This window comes from Motacilla alba, chromosome 3 (assembly GCF_015832195.1).
Source record: "Motacilla alba alba isolate MOTALB_02 chromosome 3, Motacilla_alba_V1.0_pri, whole genome shotgun sequence".
Lineage (NCBI taxonomy): Eukaryota > Metazoa > Chordata > Aves > Passeriformes > Motacillidae > Motacilla > Motacilla alba.
Genome location: NC_052018.1, coordinates 36,757,680 through 36,776,563, shown reverse-complemented (window position 1 = coordinate 36,776,563; position 18,884 = coordinate 36,757,680). Strand labels below are relative to the sequence as shown.

General features: G+C 42.8%; 1 protein-coding gene across 6 annotated transcripts in view; it reads right to left on the bottom strand.

The window, feature by feature from the left end:
• ANKRD6 (ankyrin repeat domain 6) overlaps positions 1 to 18,884 on the bottom strand; it is an 86,084-nt gene that overhangs the window by 33,383 nt on the left and 33,817 nt on the right. For 3 of the 6 annotated variants that reach the window (XM_038133109.1, XM_038133107.1, XM_038133108.1), the window contains 2 exons: positions 13,096 to 13,237; positions 1,770 to 2,026 (listed from right to left, as the gene is read on the bottom strand). In XM_038133109.1, the coding sequence (XP_037989037.1) occupies positions 1,770 to 1,889 (120 nt within the window). In that variant the 5' untranslated portion in view covers positions 1,890 to 2,026; positions 13,096 to 13,237. Of the gene's footprint in view, positions 1 to 1,769; positions 2,027 to 5,385; positions 6,385 to 13,095; positions 13,238 to 18,884 lie in introns of those variants that run through there. The other 3 variants (XM_038133110.1, XM_038133111.1, XM_038133106.1) reach the window with 3 other exon arrangements.

Genomic DNA, 18,884 nt, shown 5'->3' with positions numbered 1-18,884 from the left:
CTCCTCCACAGTCTTGCAGATCTGACTTCATCTCTTCTGAGCAGGGCTTGTCACCAGGCTACCCAAGCAGCTCATCTGTACTGTCTGTCGGCGTGCTGGGATGCATCCACAAGGACAACAGCGACAGCTTTTGTCATCTTCCCTCTCTGGGCTCCACGGGGATGACCCACAACTTCTAGGAAAGAATAGCTACAATGATGCAGTACCTGGTGAGCTACAAGCTCGGAGCGCACAGCTCTCCAGCATGGTTGGCAAGCACATGTCTCTACAGAAACACCAGCACTTTACACCTGGCCACAATTTTGCTGCCAAATGAGCTTTGTTTTCATTTTCCACACAGGGCAGAACAACAAAGCAAGGGAGTCACTTATGTCATATAGGAAAGAAAAACTCGTCAAATCTAGGAAATCTGCATTATATCAAATTAACCAGATTTTGTGTTTCAAAGTCAAACCTACACTATTTGTTTCTTATTGTAATTAGCAGAGGTCCCTCAGCCTCAAAGCTCATAATTAAAAAAAAAAACAAAAAAAAAACCAAACCAAAAGCAAACAAACAGATGAAAACACAACCACAAAACCCAGAGCTACCATTCAGGTATGTGTAAGTCAGTATTTCCTGGTCTATTACTGACTACCTTTAATAGTTGTTCATTGACTACAGAGCTACTTGGACAACAGAACCAAACAGCTGTCTGTCTACATGGGACTATTCATGCTTATTACATCTGTGCTTTGTATCTACCAGCAAGTTTTATTTTGGCAAACAAAACTTACAAGCACAGGTTGTCCTTGGATCACTCCAACTTTCAAAATAAGTATTATCTACAACTTAAACACTGTGAACAGACTGAAAACAACTGTCACTGACAGATAAGCATTCTGTCTTTTCCTCTTTTTATCAAGTGTGCTTTCTATCTGTAAATATTAGTTTCCATACATATGTAACATTCAAAACCAATATGGAAACACAAATATAAGTAGGTAGGATGGCAAACAACAGTTCATCAAAACAGTATGCCCCAAATTTTATGTTGCAGGTCGAAAGATTTGACTTACCTAGTTATTTTAGGATTTTTTGTTGATCAAACCTTCTCTAAAACAGGCAGTTACATCTCAATTTTTCTAAGATAGTATTGTTTATAACATGTTGAGCATTAGAAATAGGTGAATATCAGTTTGAACTCACTTGTATCTAAGCAGAAATCCTTTGACTCTGACTTTTCTCAAAGGTACGAGGAACACAATTTGCAACCCCCAAGTTTGGAACTGACTAAGGGACTACACAAAACAAATCAATGAAGAGGTTGGGTATAAGGGAGGCTGCTGCACCAAGAGACTTCAGCAGCAAGAAACACTTTCTGTATCCCTTTACCCTGCCACAAGAGGTGGCTTTTCCCCATCCCCTCACCCAGGGAGATGGGTGCCCCGAACTGCCTTCCCTTGACAGTGATGAATCGCTCCATTCATCAGGTCACACAGCGCTCAAAAGTCAATGCCTGCTTTGAAAAATGTTGCTCCCCTCTGTCGACACACTGTTTGCAAGGACTCAGTGCTCATCACAGCTGCAGCCTCTGCAAAGGGTATAAACACCAGACGTGCACTATATTGCAAATCTGCATGAGCTATTAAGTGCAAACTTTAAGGAAATCTGAACACTAACTTCAGTCACATTCAGATTGGTAAAGCTAGGAGGGCATTTTCACAGACAATGGTCTAGAAGAGTTACATTAGTTCCCAGGGTTTTGCAAAGCGTTTTTCTCTCGTTACCTTGGTAACTGCTACCTTGGCACCCCTGTTGATAAGCTGCACCACATTCTCCACTTGGCCTTTGTAGGCGGCTACAAGCAGGCGTTCTGAAAGCACGGCGACCACATCCTGCTGGCTCATGAATTAGCAGAGAAAGGTTTTCAGGTTTCTTCAGTCCAAAAACAAAGGCTTGGGATCAGTTCAAGCAGCATACAGGCAGGCGAGGAAGGATTCCAGCTCCCTGGACAGTGACGCTATTGCTATGCCATCCATTGGACCTATGGATCAGAAAACAACACTGCTGTCAGCCAGCTTTCAGAAACAGAGCACTACAGCAGCTCCTCCCTGAGCGTTCATCTTTGCATTGGCTTGGGAGGGGATCACAAAAACTCCTCAGAACCTCCTGAAGACATGGCACTTCTGTTGCAAGGTGGAGGGATGTAGAGAGTAGTACATTTTCAATGCGCCCTCATTCCCCTTCGTTGGGACAAAAATCCTTAAACTTTCTGAGAGCTTAACTGTTTTTCAGCCTAACTTCTATTTGTGTGGTCCCCTTTCATCCTCTCCCTGCCAGGTTTCCGGGTCTTTAATTGGCCAAGGATGGGTTAACTACTGTTGACCAAAGGAACAAGAATAGGTTATAGTTGCTGGCTGCTGATATAAATATACAAACCTCTGCCCTGGAAGGATTGAGTGCAGTCAGCAATTAAAGGCAGCTGACTGTTCCCTAACGAGTATAAAATGCTTCACAGCCTCCCCTGAACCATCCCAAGGACACCGCTGGGAAAGATCACAACCTGCTATTGGGAAACACTCATCTTTGCTGTCACTGAGAAATTATGTTCTCCCCCCCAAACTGACATCGTTCCCCACTGACCCCAGAAACAATTCAGATTTAGCACTCATCATGCAAACTGTCAGTATATTTGTCTTCCCAGGTTTCACTGACCCATCAGAGCCATCAGAGCTGAAAAGAGTTTTCTGATATAATTACAGAAAATGTATCCACTGATCACTTTGAGCTGTGGGATCCAGAACCCGCCCAGTTTGGGAAGATTTCAGCTTTATTTGTGCTTTTCTCACTTCAGTATTTAATTGTTTCAGTACAGGAAAAACACTTTCAAGATATCCAGTGTAATTATAAATTATCTGTTCTCCTCTCTTGAAATATCACCCCACTGCTCCTTAACAGCCACCAGTACGAAACACTCTGCACAGTCAAAGAGTAATAGGTACAGGGTCCAGATGATCTTGGAGATTGATACTGGAATTCAATGTCTTTCATAACCCTTATGTTATCCTTTAAATCTGTCTCAGAACAGCAATAACTAAAAGAGTAGGGTAATTTGTGGTAGTAAATGGCAACATAATTTAATTTGCACTCCTAAGGTGATTTATATTAGCAAATCTTAATATGCTTTATGAGCTTTAATTCTTATAACACCCTTCGAGGTGAACAATAGGCAGAAGAATATTACATGCATGTTAGAAAAGGCCCTTGAAAGCACAGAAAAGTTACTGTTTTCTCTGAGGTCGACAGAAAGTTATGCCAAAGCCAGTAAAAACTCCAGGTAACTGACTCTTGATTTCTAAGTAGAAGCATTAGGCAATACCATTTCCATTTAAAAGATTCAACTTAGCTTTTCCTCACCTTTCTCTTCCTTTTAAGTGCAAACATGTTTGGAGCAATATGGAAATAGCTGCACATTTATTTAGAGAAACCAGACAAAGAGTTTCTGGGCCTCAAAGTCAGCATGACATGGACAATAGAGGAGTGGTGCTGTACCCTGTGCCACTGGACTGGTTTCACCCACACCTTCAGTGTAATGGACACAGTTTGTACCCTGGTAAAATGGAAAATAGGGAAGATGGAAGAAAAAACCCTCAAGTCCTTCACTAGCACATCATACCCTGCTCCTCTGGCAGAGTGCTGTACACATTACAGTACAAACCATTTAAAAAGCACCAAGAAACACAGATGGCCTATACTTAATTTGAACTGGAACAAACAACCCAAGTTTCAATCTTACCTCCTCAAGTATTTGATTTCCAGTGACTCCTGCTTCCAAAGCAAGCTGAAGACCCACCCTGCCTCCATACCTCCCACCACCCACCTATGATCCTGCCCCCCTGCTCCCAACATCCCCGACTCTCCCATCACATCCCAAAGTGGAGTTTCCATAACCCAGGAGCACACCTCACAGCTGCCTTCCGTGAGCAGTACGCAGTGCAAGGCACACCTCACAATAGGGAGCTTTTCAGGCAGAGGATGGTGTGTTTCTGTGCCAGCCCCTGCCTGGGCAGTGGTAGTTTCCAGGTAAACTGTGCCATCACTTGTTTGTCCCCAGCCTCACCCCTAAGCTGGCTGCCAACTTTGGCTGGAGGCATGTACAATACACTGACAACTTAAAACATCTCTGGACAGAACCCACTTGGTTTTCTTACCTCTTAAATTAAAAAAAAAAAACAAAAACAAAACAACAAAAAACCAACAAAAAGAAAACAATGCAGTGACATCATTGTCACTGACAGATTTGCATATTCCTACAAAAATCTCAGTCTCAATGGAGACATTTTCCTGATACGCTGACATTTCTGAGCAAGTTTGCAGAAACCATAGATGCTCATCACATCTTAGCCACACCACTAGAAAGACACTAATATCTCAACAAGGTAGGGCTGGGAAAGTCTGGATAAACTATGCAAGGTAAATGCTGGAAATCATACTCCCTAGTTGGATTGTTCTCCCTCTCTCTCACTGTTTTCCCATCACTGCAGCACACTGAGATCATGAGCCTCCTCCTGCCATGCCCTGCCACACTGGAGTGATGGACTGTGACCGCGTCACTGCTATCATGGAGTTTGCCTCCTTGTCTTTTCCACCACTTGGATCATACATAAAAGCATAGCCAGGAGCTGATTCAGCTATTGGTCTTTTAGGGGTATCTCCCACTTTGCCCAGGTCTCCAGCAGGTGTTGGTCCTATTCCCAGAGGGCAGTCACAGCACAAGCCTGGCTCCTGCTCAAACAACAGGTCACATTCCCTGTGACCACATCTGCTTTACATCTCCTCAACTGGGATTATCTGCAATTCAGAAAAGCGTGTCCATTTAGAACAGGAAGCCCAGACAACTAAAAGACCAACTTTCCTTTTCTCCTGAGCTGGTAGAAAAAGGTGATGGGTGAACAGTGGAAGTGGGAACAGCCTTCTCATTCCCCTCCCCAGCACAGTGGCTGCACTGGCAGTGGCATCGCTTTAACTCTCTACATGCCTCAAACACACAGAGTGTCTCTCCTTGACCACGTCTGCACCCCCAGCAGCAGGAGGAAGGTACCAGATGCCCAAGGACTGCAATTAAAAGCTTGACTGCTCCTTTCACACCCAGATGGTGCAAAATGAACCCGACAACACGATTACAGGCACTGCACCGCATCCCTGCTGCCAGCACCTGCTGCCCAGAATTAAATCCCTCATTATCACCCCCAAGATCCAGAAGCTCAAGGGAGGCACAGAGCATGAGAATATTCAAACCTTATGCCTTCAAAATCATAACAACAAAAATTGTTTCGCTTTAACATATTTTTAAATGAAAAACAGCCATCTCTGTGCTTCTTTGTTTAAGATCAGATTACTTACCTGGGGCGGGCTGGGAAAGCAACACCTACTTCCCAAGCCTCTCCAAGGAAACTGGCCAGATGTGATGCCCACAGGTTCGGTTGCTTTGTTGTGGGTCAATCCCTTCCGAGGATAACGTGCTCACCCCATCAGTGGAGTGTGGAAAAGGACAGGCTGACTGTGGATTAGTGTTCCCAATCGGCAGCTGCGAGGCACTGTCCCCAGGCGCTGAGGTCCAGCTGCATCCCCACGGATTATGCTCTCAGCTCACTGAGCCACACTGCCCCACGGACACTCAGGAGATGTCTGTCTGTCTCTCTGGGGTGGCACAGCAGCCTGTGGGTGGGCAGCTGGCTGCTCGGTGGCAGGACTGTAAAGCTCCCAGCTCTGTCCTCTCTCCCATGCAACTGGCAGAGCTGGCAAAAACACTCTCTGCACCTTTCCCTTCCCCAGCTCCCTCCCCTCCAAACGGCTGCCAGGCTGCTTCAGTGGCCGTAGCGCCTACACGTCAGTAACAAAAAAAGCACAGGAATGATGATTTTCAAAAGCCAAAGGACAGTCCAGGAAACATCAAACATCAGATACTGAAAGGCTAGGCAACAGACTCCCCTAAATTCAAGGGTTAAAACCAGCAGCTTCCTCGCTGAGGGAAGAGAAAAAAGCCAAAACTATGAAAGATTTAGGAGCTATGAGCTAATCAATTTTAAAAAGTTGCCTGTGCTAAATGGAAAAGATGAATGCCAGAGCACAGGTCACTCTCAATGCAATCACTAAGTTAAATTAATATTTGAATAAAAGAATGCTTACATAGCTAACACAAAGTTTCCATGTGTGCTGAGGTAGAAGATGAAAGGGGAAAAAAAAGAAGAAGGGAGCCCCAGTTTTCTGCAAGGGATCCCAAAGCCCCTTTTTAGTTTATCCCCAGAAATTATGCTGAATAGAATCACAGAATCATAGAATAACAGAATTTCCTGAGTTGGAAGGGATCCACAGAGATCACTGAGTCCATCTCCTGGCTCTGCAGAAGATGACCCCAAAAATCCCACCATGTGCCTGAGAGTGTTGTCCAAATGCTTCTTGAACGCTGGCAGGCTTGGGGCTGTGACCACTGGCCTGGGGAGCCTGTAGTCCAAGAAAAAACCTCAGCATCTTGTAGCTTTATTTTATTCAACATAAACAATGGAATAAAATTACCCTAAATTATTTTGGAATACCCTAATATAAAGATATGGAGCTAGATGATTGTGTTATGGGAGAGTAGATAAAAGCTATTAATTCATAATAATTGTCTTTCTAAGAAGATTTCCTACATCTAAATACTGCTCATCTCTTCTCTGCTTGACTCCCACAGCAAAATGGGTTTATTTTTTTTATTAGTACACAACAGTATAAAATCTATAAAATGTTCTTTTTCTCATCCAGCCTCTTTGCAAAGCAGTTTGTCATACATAAAATATGACGTAAATACTAAGATCGTATTCACTTTAGAATAACAGCATTATTCAGCAGAGTGGATTATTGCATTAGAAAGAGTGGGTTTCCTGGAACTCATTTATCATTTACTGCAGGATGCTGATATATCTGCCATTTCTTTCAGCTGACTTGAAAAGGGTTTCTCCAAGACATGCAGCATTGCTTCCCTTTCAGTGATTTTTCTTTAGTTTCATCATGGATCCAGTATAAACTACTCAGGAAAAATACATATTTTGCTAAAGGGAGGACACTGCATGTCACCCCTTCTTGCCCCAAAAGACAGTTAAAAATCAGTCAAAGGTGTAATTGTAAATGCCAGCAGAAGCTTCATCTGGAAAACAGAAAAGCCCCCCACCAGGTCAAGAACAATGTGCTTTTGATTCCCACTTCTCTTCTTTCCTTCACAACATCATCAGTACTATTTTTGGACTTAGGTTTTATACCAACCAACATTTTGAACTACATTTGGACATCTACATAGCCTTTGAGTTTGGGGGGGTGGGTGGGTGGGTGGGATTTTACTGTTTTCATGACATATTTTATTGTGGCAAGTACAATAATTTAGCTTTCATATGGACAGTTACATATTTATCTCCGTCAGTATCACCACTGTCTGGGACATCTGAAAACATTTTCTGAGATTTTTTTTTCCCCCCACTTGTTGCTAGTAATTACTTCAACAATTACCACTTAGCAGCCTCCCAGGGAGCATCTGCATGACAGTTGCTCATCAGGCTTCCCACCACAACCAGAGCAGACTGATTGATGTCACTGCTCCACTGCAGGTGGCCGCCTGCAGCCGGACCGACAGCCAGCCCTGCTTGGCGAGGAACACGGGCAGACAGCGACAGCTTCCCCAGCTGCTCTCTCCAGTCCATCTCCGTTGCCTGGCCTCCACTGCTGGCTGCACTCAATGTAAACCCTCAGCTGCCTGGCAGCTCTCAGGCAATGCCTTGGTACCATCAAAACCAACCTCCAGAGCTGCACCTGCCAGGCAGAATGCTCTTGGAGAGACACATGGAGACCAGCAATGAGGATCAGAGGCAGCTTCAAGTCATTGCTTGAACATAACTAATCTTGTAGGAAAACAATTGTTTTTCTTCCCCTCTTACTTACCTCTCTGCCACATAGCCCTGACCTCCCTTACGCAACACACAAGTTATATACTTACTACTTTCCATATAATGTGATTTGGGGGGTTTATTTGACTTAGCTCATTGAAGTTCTACGACTTTGTTGCTCCCCACGTCTTCAACACCTGCATACACACCCGTCAAAACCACTCAGCACAAGCAAGCTCAACTCCCAGGAAGCCCTGTCAGTTGGGCACTATTTACATGACAAAACAATATCTATTGTTTGATAGGGGACCGTGCCAGTGTGCAAACACACATGCATGACATATCTGCTCCCATTTGCATAAAACCAGTTAGGAGATCTTTCCAGCTGACTGCTGTTTAACAGAAGTGCCAGAGCCTAACCTTGGGAATGAAGCAGACACACGGCTGTGCTCATGGGAGAGTGGGGTTTTATGTTACCATCACACACAGTGGGGCTTCTGGATGGGAGAACTGTCCCTCCCTGTCACCTTCTGTGGAGGATCCAATTAAAACAACTGCAGGACCTCAGTGTGAGCAGAAAGTGCCATAGCCCTTTCCACAACCAACTCCCTCTCCCTCTCTGCTGTTCTTCCCTTTTCTGATCCCAAAGCATGTCCTGTGCTGCAAGGGTTCAGATTATCTTTAGCATGGACAATATCTGTCATTCCGTTTGGGCACCCTGCTGCTGCCATGTAGGAGTGCTGGTGCAGCGGTCTTCTCCTGCCCATGTGTGACCTGAACTCTCTTCCCTGCTCGCACAAGCAGCCCCACACCCTCCCAGACAGCATACAACAGTAACTCAGGTTAATACTGCAAAAGACACTCCAGAAAAGTTAAAGAAAAAATTCCTACACTTACAGATGGTTTTTCAAGGCCAGAAAACACCACTACAATAATCTAATGCCAAGCAACATCAAGGCACAAAACTCCTATTTGAGCTAGATCCTATCTTTTATACACATTATTAAAGATGTGCAGCCAGGCAGTGATCAGGAAATGCTCTGGCTGACACAGCAGAGAAGAAAAGAACACATTTACCAGCTTCAAAATATTTTTCAGCTGGCAAAAGAGCACTGGAGATGCTCTTCCCCTTCAAGAAAACATGACTTAGGAGCTGCCAGCAACAATGAAGCAGCCCCTCCTGCACCTCCCCAGCTGATGTCTTGGGAGAGCACTGGGAGGTGGGGTGAGGTAGGTGAACCAGCGCCACCCAGCTCAGCACTGAATCATGGAGACAACGTGAGTACATGAGATGTTTGGATATTGGCACAATATTCCTCAATTTTGCTGGGCTTCTGGCACGAGAGCAAGAGTCTGGCAGGCAGCGCGTCAATTAAAAGCTTAACAAGGCTCAAGCTGAAAGTCAGTAGATGAAATCCTAGGGATGAAGAGGCCAGGGTGGGAGAAAGGTGCATTCAGACAAGCATTAGTGGAAGTGCTGAGTATGTCCACTGCAACTGCCAGTGGCCCCTGTTATGGTGCACACCATTATCATCAAGAGATCACGATTTTTCCATTTGCCTCCCACCACAGGGCGCTGCAACAGCAAGAGGAAGCACAAATATCCAGGGATTTGGCACACCCTGGAAAATGGGCAAGTGAGAGAAACTGAACACAGCAGGGAAGCAGACATGGAGGTCACATTTTTTTGCATAGAATCACCCCACCAGTCAGCACTGCTAGGACAGTAATTCTCATTTCCTAAACCCATGCACTGATCTCCCAGTGCTGCTGTTGAGAAACTGGCTGTAACTCCCAAGAAAAAAACCATCATTGATGACCTAAATTAGCTTCATCTGACACAGGGAACCTCTTTAGGAAAGATCCCAAACTTGCTGACTCTGCCAGAGGGCTCTCTCTGACCTCAGCAGACTTTGCAAGAGACCTGAAAGAACTGGGGAGCAACATTAAATCATCTCTGAGGAGATCCTAATAAGGAGAGAAAAGTTCAGGGATTTTACCCTATCCTATCCATGAGTTTAGGGCAAAGACAACAAAGACTCCCTGATGCAGTGCTCAAAGCCTCCATGCTGCACACCTCCTGTGGTGCTCAGTGTTTTGGGTTACACAGCAGCAGCAGAAGGTAACAAAGCTTTTCCTCTTGAGACCATGGGCTCAATTCTGCTTTGGTAGCCAGGTCAAGTCAGCTACCAAAACTGTGTTTCCTGGCTGTGCAAGATTCTACAAGACACCCACAGAAGATCTCTACTCCAATTCTAAGGCAAAGATGTTCATAAATGATTCCAACACATATCAAAGGATACATTTGTCAGCAGTCTCAGCAAATTGACTGGACATTTGAAGGCGTGTAAAGGCACAGAAACTGGGGCTATGAACAGAGATTTCAATACTGTCAGTACTGTACCCCAGACAATTAAAATACTCTCTTCCCCACAAAATAAGCTGGTTTATCAAAATGATATCTAATATATATCTCCTATATTGACAAACATAACGAAGTATGGAAAATCACTCTTGAGGATCCCTGTCCCCTTCCCTTCTTTCATTTCCTTCATTGCTTTCTTGTCTAGATAAAACACTGGAGTTTTTTTGCCACTGCCCTCTAGATAACTTACTCCAGCCCTCTGATCATTCATCCCCTGACATAGTTCTTTTGAGGCTTGGTACTCAAATCTAGACAGAATATTTGCAGAGGGCTCTTGATGTGAGCCGCCCTAAAGTGCAACCAGGTTGCAAGGAGAGAAACACTGAGCAGAGTATGTCTGCTGAAAGAAGAGATGCCTGCTGGACTGTGAGCCTGGGAGCCTGGCAGCATCCTTGAGAAGAGCAGTCAGGCAGCTGGGTGTCCAGAGGCATCCTGAGATACCATCAAGAAGTAGAAAACCAAGAACTTATCATCTGAAAAGGTGAAAGAAGTGGGAAAGTTGAAAAAAGGGGAAAACATCCTGAGAAAATAAGGTTCAACAACTGCCCCTGGCTGTTCCAACTGCAAGAACAGGAAACAGTGATCTGAGATGTGAGAAATCATCATCATCATCATCTACTGGTTCTCACAGATGAAAAACAGAAATTAATAGCACCTCTTGGCTGCTGAGGTGTGTTGTACACCCTCTAATGTCTCTGTGCCATAGAAAGGACTTCTTATCCAAACTGGAGCTTTATCCTCTGGTTATTTCCTGCACTGCTTGTGCCTTGTGGTTTTCTTACACAGGTTGAGCTCCCCTCACAAACTTTCCACAAGATCTTCTAGACAAACTCTTTGACCCTCATCAGGGATGTCTGGCTGACTACTAGCTTTGTGACAAGGCTCATCATTTGATGTGAGACTCTGCCTGCTGCTTCACTAGTCCTCCCTCGGGACCACTTCTGTGTTACAGGATCCCTGTAATGCCCCCATGGTCAAAATCTTCTTATTTCTGTAGGCCACTTAATCCTTCAGGTCATGATGACCACACAGTTAATAATTCCCTCTGATGTCCTCTACAGATCAACTTCTTCATCTCAGAGCCCTGGAGCTGGGCTTTGTCTTTCCTTACAACTGCATCAGACAGATCAAATTCACTTCCCAGCACACTCCAAATTCTCAGACTTATTTCTGCAGCTTAAACCATAATTCTCTGCCTTGTAGGAATCAGAGATCCATTCTTACAGTGTAGTGCTTGGCACTCAACTCTGAGCAGAGTTTATTCCCCTTGATTTTGGACTTAGTGGAGCTAAATCCCTGTGGATTTCCTCTCCTTTTGAAGTTCCTGCATTTCGTCCCTATTCCACCCTCCCACACTGCTTAGAGGTCTTCCCTGTCCCACCACCCCATTAGTAATTTGAGGGTTAAATGCTGTTTCTATTTTTCATAAGCTGGGGTCACCAAGAAGAACACAATTGACAAGCCCAATGGTCCTGTTTTAACACTCATTTCTCTGTAGTTACACAAGCAGGAGGGGCAGAAGCAGTAATAACTTGCAGAACCAAAACCCACAAACATTTCAGGCAGCAACAGAGAATGTATCTACCTGGAAACCCTTTCATATTGTATTAAAGGATTGTTACATCCCGTTTTACAACATGTCGCAGTCCCCTCAGGAATAAAGCAATTACTTTGCAATTAGCAGCATCCCACAATACAAAGTACCTAAATAAGTCAAATCTTTGAGAAAAACAAGTCTGGGGGATAAAAATAACTTTAAAAATAAAACTAAAAAAATAAGGTGTTTTGCACACATTCTATGGGCTGTATGCATTGCATCGGATTACATTTTTTGTTGCTTTACTGTATTGTGCTATTAACTTGAAGATATCTTCATGCTGATGGCATGGCTGATCTTGCTTTCATGTTGGCTTGCAAGGGTGACAGTAGACAGCTGGGCAGGGATTATCTCAATGGAAAAATCTCTGGTGAGACCAAAAGGTGCGCTGGTGACAGCATGATAATGAGGGATGCTTCATGAGGGAAAAGACTCTCCTTGGACACTGACAGTTAATAGTTCTCAAATAACTCACTCACCTCTTCAATCAGAGGTGTCCATCATGGAAGCCGAGGATAGGGTGACCAAAGAGCTGGAGTCACCATCTGAAGCAAGCACTCTAACTTACCATGGGAAAGCACTCAGATTGGAAAAGAAATGCAAAAATGAACTGGTGCAGAAAGTATCAGCAAATCTGAATAATGATTTATCTTCTGCACGGACTTCAGAAATCACATCACATTCTCGGGTCTAATTTTCTAAGCCCTAGTCAGTGATCCCACAAGACCAGCTAGTCCTCCAGCCCTGAGTGTGCCTTGTTTTCCAGAAACAATGGAGCTCTTCATGGAAAGCCCCTCCTTGTGCAGAGGATGGGGCTTCCTAGGGGGACAGTCTGTGACTTTATCTTGAAGAATTCAAGCTAGCCAAGCTAGCCTCCTGCTTAGGAAAATCCCATTTTAATGGTATGTTTGACACTCCTCAAACCACTGGTCCTCAAAAAATGGAGCTCAACAGAGGTGTACAAGGAGAGCAGAGGAGGCAAGGAACTACAACCCCCAAAGAACACAGCAGTGTAACGTAAATACCATAATCCAGTGCCACAGCTTCAGTCCAAACTCTTCACAATCCCTAGTCACCCAGAAACTGGAATCCGTTTCTAAAATGCAGAATCCATGGCATTATTTTTATACATTTTAGACAAAAATTCAGAAAGGTCACATTTGTTTTTTACTCACTCTTAAGGATCTACGGTTCAGTTTTTTCTGGTGAACATTTTATAGCTGTGTCTTGCAAGGCAACCTCTGGAGAAGGACTATGGGGATGCCAGCTTCAGTCTTTCCAGCGTTGATGACAACAGCAAGTCTCTGTACACTGCTCCTGGGTGAGGAGAAACACATCATAAATGGAGCATGACAGCCGAATGAGAAACACAGAAATTTAATACTGGTGTTTTCTGCAGCACTCGGCTGCCTGCATACACCTGGGCAAACCCAGGCGTTTCCTCCTGAGGTTTATACACCCACTTCCCATTATAAACAAGTTCCAACCACAGCTCTCCAGTTTGGTTCCCCCTAACTGACCTCTGAAAATAAAATTGTGCAGCTCTCACTGCTTTGTAAGGATGAGGAAAATGCAACAGAGGCCTTAATTTCTTCCCAGAAATCACGTGACAATCAATAAAATCAGGAAAGGGACAAGTTCACAACAGTGCTCATGAATGATGGAAGTCACTTGGCCTGCATGAACTTTTGAGAGCTGAAAACTGCTAAGGATAAATAATCTCTCTTGATCTCTGAAGCAGAAATCATTGCTGAAATGCCAGTTCAGTGACTTCAATTAGAAAATGCTGCTGGAAGACCTTACCATCCTTCTTTCCTACTAATTAAAATTACCACATAATTTAGCTGCTTTTGCTATCCTTTTTCCTAATACATTCAGATCAGCAGATGTGTTTCAGTACAAAAACATAAAGGCATTGGAAAACTAAGTACTAGTTATGTCTGTTTTGGTACTGTTTTGCTGACTATGTTGTCAATGACAATGTCACTGTCTTGTGAATACACCTTGCTGTTTCATTTTAATTGGAAATACCAATTGAAATATAAATAATCAAATAAATAAACTGTATTTAAACTGCAGGTGGACTATCAACAGTCACGTTCAAGATGATGCACAGCAAAAAGACATAGCCTAAAGTGAGAATCAAGAAAGGGAACTTGGACAGACATCTCCAGAGCTCATCCCTTCTTACAGCTTGGATGAACTTATATGCTACTTCTGTTTAGGAATAAATGGTGTACTCTAAAAATAGGTTCCTAAAATGTCTCACAGGTGGTACAAGTTCCATAGATTATGTGCTGTTATAATTTCATGTACAAACTGGAAAAATAGAAGGTTCTTAAAAAAAAACAAACAAAAAAACCCAAAAAACCAAAAACAAACCACCACAAACAAACCAGAAACATTCATGCAAAAATGTAATTAAGTCTAATTCAAGATAATTTGATTAGCTGTATCATTCCTTTCTCCTCAGCAGGTTCATTGGGAACACAGCCAGTATGATTTCACTTTGGTATCTTCTCTCTTATCCATACTCTTTGAAAACTGCAGGCTAGCAGAAGTAACTCCACATCAATACAAACAGTCTATCTGGCAAATAGTATCTACAGTATGAAATTAATGAAACATGCTGCTACTTCATACATTACTTAGACTGTAAAAGACTACTCACAATCTGAAACTCAGTTCAAAGAAAAGGGTCCAAAAGGTGAGAAAGATCCCTGTTCTGTATTTGTGAGGAAAATCAAGCAGCTGCACGGAGTGGCAGACAGCGTAGGAGGGATCCAGCAGCAATGCTGGGAGCAGTTTAAGAGCCCAGGCATGCTACCCAACGTCTTGTATGAGATCAGAGAACAAAAGCATGGACAGGATTTCAAGAACATCAGGGACTGCAGAGAGATGGCAGCTGATGTGAGGCTGAGGAGGAAGCACATGTTGTAACCTTTGAGGAGGAAGAGGTCGGGAAAGGCACTGCCCAGAAGGAAATGCGCAAAGCTGGACTGGAAAAGTCAACGTACCGCCAACAACTACTGACAGCACATTGAGTAATAAGGGGGAGAAGAGAATTGCAGAAGGTATCTAGAAGAGCAAATGTAACTTCTGATGGTCTGGTCTTTTTTCGTGATGGAAGAGGTTCAGACGCTGCTTGCAAAACCAGAGGAATGAGATGTGAGGGTGGATACTAAGAGAAGAGATGAAAAAGCAATGAAATGGTCTGAGATTGTACATGATCATCAGGGCAAGTGGAAGGGTTAGCAAAGGAGGGCAGACAAAGAACTTCTGCCTTTCCTGAAGAATTGAAGGCTTCTAAGAAAGGAGAAGAGAGTAAAGCTTCTTTTGCCAGTATTCTCTCAAAACAATTGCTGAGTTCCTACACTGAGAGAGAACTGGAGGGAGAAAAAAAGGGAATCGCCCATGCTGTCAAAAACCTCACTGGGGCTGTAGCGTAAATATTTATAATAAATTACTACTTCTTTATAAACTGTCATATTTGTTTAGTGTATATGATTTAAGAAATTCACAGGTATTTCCCAAAATGCACTCCAGTCCATTAAGGAGGAGATATTTCAAATTTTATTTTGGTGGGAATAGAACATTTTTTTAAATCTATTTTTATTTTTATCTATTTTTATTTTATCTATTTTTATCAGTCATGCAAGTCTTTGTTAATAAAGATTATTAACACTTTTTTCCCCTCCCTGCAATTTTTGATGTATGCACAAATCACTTCAAAAACCAACACTGTAACTGTGATATATAAGGGAGCCAATTCAATTGCTGGAGATCAACAACAAAACTTTAATTATCACAGTAAGACAAGAATTCATGTTTAAGAAAGCGTGACTCTAAAATACTAATAAAGCTGTCCTCATCTTTGAACTGCTGCTATGAGTGTTATGCATTTCACTTTAGATTAAATATTGCATTCATTTGATGTTCCTTTTTATGCTTTATGCACACAGAAAAACACACAAAGCTGTACAAACCTGGCTTCAGCCAAACCCATTCTTTTTCATGCATATTAAGTATATTTTAGCAGCATAAATATTAGTTATTATATTGTACAAGAGCAATTGTTCCTCTCTAGAACCATCAATGAAATATGCTCACATACATCAGTTAAATGTTCGTTTACTCACATTCAATTAATAAAAGGCAAAGCACCTATTTCACTACCTTTGAAATACAAATATGTTGAGCTCCACCATTCACCTGGTGTACCTGGCAAAGTATTTCAAGTGATGTAGGAAAATACAATGAGCTACAAAGCAAAGACTGACAAGGCTAGACAATGTTGATACTGATGCTGTAAGTATTATTTGGGTCTTAATTTTCTAAATCCAGGGGAGACAGATTTGGTTTAACAGTTTGTCAACAGGCTAGTATCTTCAAATATCAGCTGTTCACTGAAAGATGATGTTTTTCCTCAATACTGAGACTGAATAAGGTGGGGTACATATTTTTCAAAGTCAGTCCATCATCATTATCATCGCTCAAACCCTATGTTGGTAAAGCCCAACCAGAGTCCTCTTGAAACACATTTGTTTTATTTCCTAATGGTGAGAAATCTTTGGTCTGCCAAGCTAGAGAAACAGAAGAAGAGAAAAATTCCAGAAAAAAAAGCCAGTCTTACTGAGAAATGAGTTGCAATTAAAGCCTTCCACACATTAGCCATAAAAAACAGACACAAAATTATAGCACATGCAGCAGCATTTTTTTTAAACTGAATATTGGATTGATTATACAAACCTGTCCTAGTGAAGGGAGGCAAAAGAGAGCTGGCACTGTGCTTTATAATATATTTGAGGAACAGTACTCATATAGGGTGGTGTGTAGCCATTCACAGACAGGGCTCATATTTTGTTATTAACCAAGTCGCTCCAAGCTCTGGATGAAAGCAGAAACAGATGTTCTGTTTTCTTTGAGACCTTTCTGCAAGTCCAGTCCAGTGGGGACATGTCTGTATGCGGCTACACACCCTGCAGAGCTGCACTCTGATACCTCCCTGAGAGCCTGGGCCAAGAAAAGATGATCTGTCTGTGCAAAACTGAGTAGAAAAAATGGTAGACTCAGCTGGGCTAGGTTTAGCACAGTGTATGGGATGGTGAGTGTCTGATGAGAGCTCTATAATGCGCATTATCGGGGCATGACTGGACTTCACTATTAGCGCAAAAAAAGCTGGGCTGGCTGATGTTGCAGCAGCCCTCAGTAATGGCAGTAAACTGAGAGCACAGTAAAAACCCCTCTCACACCAGGGCATGGCAGAGCCTGTGCAAAGAGCCACTGCCATAGCCCATACCTGCTTTCATGCGGCAGCATCCAGAGGGGGGAGATAGTAATTGGGCCTCTTTGTTCATTCATTTCTTAATCTCTCTGTTGAGACTGACAACGGGGGAGACCATTAGTGTCAGCTCTGCTGGGACTTTCTGTTATTAAGGCTACTTAAGCTTTTCCAAGTAAATTGCATGTGTCAAACTAACAGCACACAGCGATGGGCAAAAAAGCCATTACACAACTGCTCTCCCTTTCTATTGATCCACCCAGGTGCAAGGGGGAAGGGAAAGACAAAGCCCTGGAGACTTCAGCCAATTCTGCAACTCCCTGCTCCTCCCACTCATTATTTTACACCATTTACAGGCAATACATTAGTCATTCCCCCCATTTCTTTCTCTTAACAGGAGGTTAAGACAGAACACACAAGTCCCTCACAAAGCTTTGCAATAGTCACAGTGCTGGATACACTTTTCTGGGTAACTTAAATATTGAAAAAATTTTGATTTAGATTAGTTAAATTTCCTCCTACTGTGGATAGAGAAAGGCAAATAACTGTAATGCAGGCACAGGAGTGCCCCAGCTGCTTTCTGGCCGCTTCCTCTGACCACAAAGCGACATCACCTCCAATTTTCATACACCTCTACTTAGATTGTGCAAACCCCACGTGCAACAACAACCTGGCCATCCTTTAGAGAAAATATCAAGGCCTCCATCTTCTTAGAGAAAGAGCTAAAAATTGTTTCTAGACTGTCTTCTGAACTATTATAGCCCTTGGCTTCCATCTGAGGCTACAGGATTCCCAGAATCTTTTAACCACCATTCATTTTGCTGTCATTAAAGCAGCAAAGCTATTCCTGGTGCCACCTTCACCATTTCTAACCTTACATATGCAAAACCTTAAGTAGAAAATAAGTATGATCCTTGACCCTATTATATCACAGGGAATTTGCTGTTAAACTTCGATTATTTCACTCCAACTCCTGTTACCCAGAGAGCTCCAAGGCTTGTTATTGTTCATATTTACAAACAACTTTATATCTCTAGGCTATATTTTGCATCTTGGAATATTCAGTCTGTGGATCTTGATCTATAATACAGCATGCTGAAGAATTCTTTCTGCTAGGTGTAATGTTTGTTATTAAAATCCATGTCGATTCTTTGAGGCAAACAGGGATTTCCACCCTGCAATACAACTCCAAAATATGAATTATAAAAGGAACAGTTCTTAATTCAAGTATAGGTTCAACTGAACTATGGCATTTCTCCATTCTATCTGACTTCTCTCTCTTTTGCTAGTTTCTTTACTTCTCTTCGGAAGAAAATCAAATGAGAAAGGGAAGAAACAGTAGAGGGGAAGTTTAAGCAGATAGAACTTAGTCCATTTAAAGTTAGCAATGCCAAAGGAAGGGCAATTCAGCTACCTGCACAGCCACAAATTGAAACCAGATACTATGACAAGCTGCGAGGCACAGGCACCAGAGAATCATTCTGGTTCTTGCAGGAAAACAAACCTTTATATTTATGAACTTAGTGGCTGTTTATTTGTCCGCTGTTTAAAAGTTTCATGATGAGCACAAGTAGCTGCGCCACTGATTCATTAAGTCCTCTGACATTTCAGCTGGATGTTTCAAAGAGATTTATGCCCCTCCATCCAAAGGGGGCAAAAAGAGAGGCAAAGATGAACAAAGGG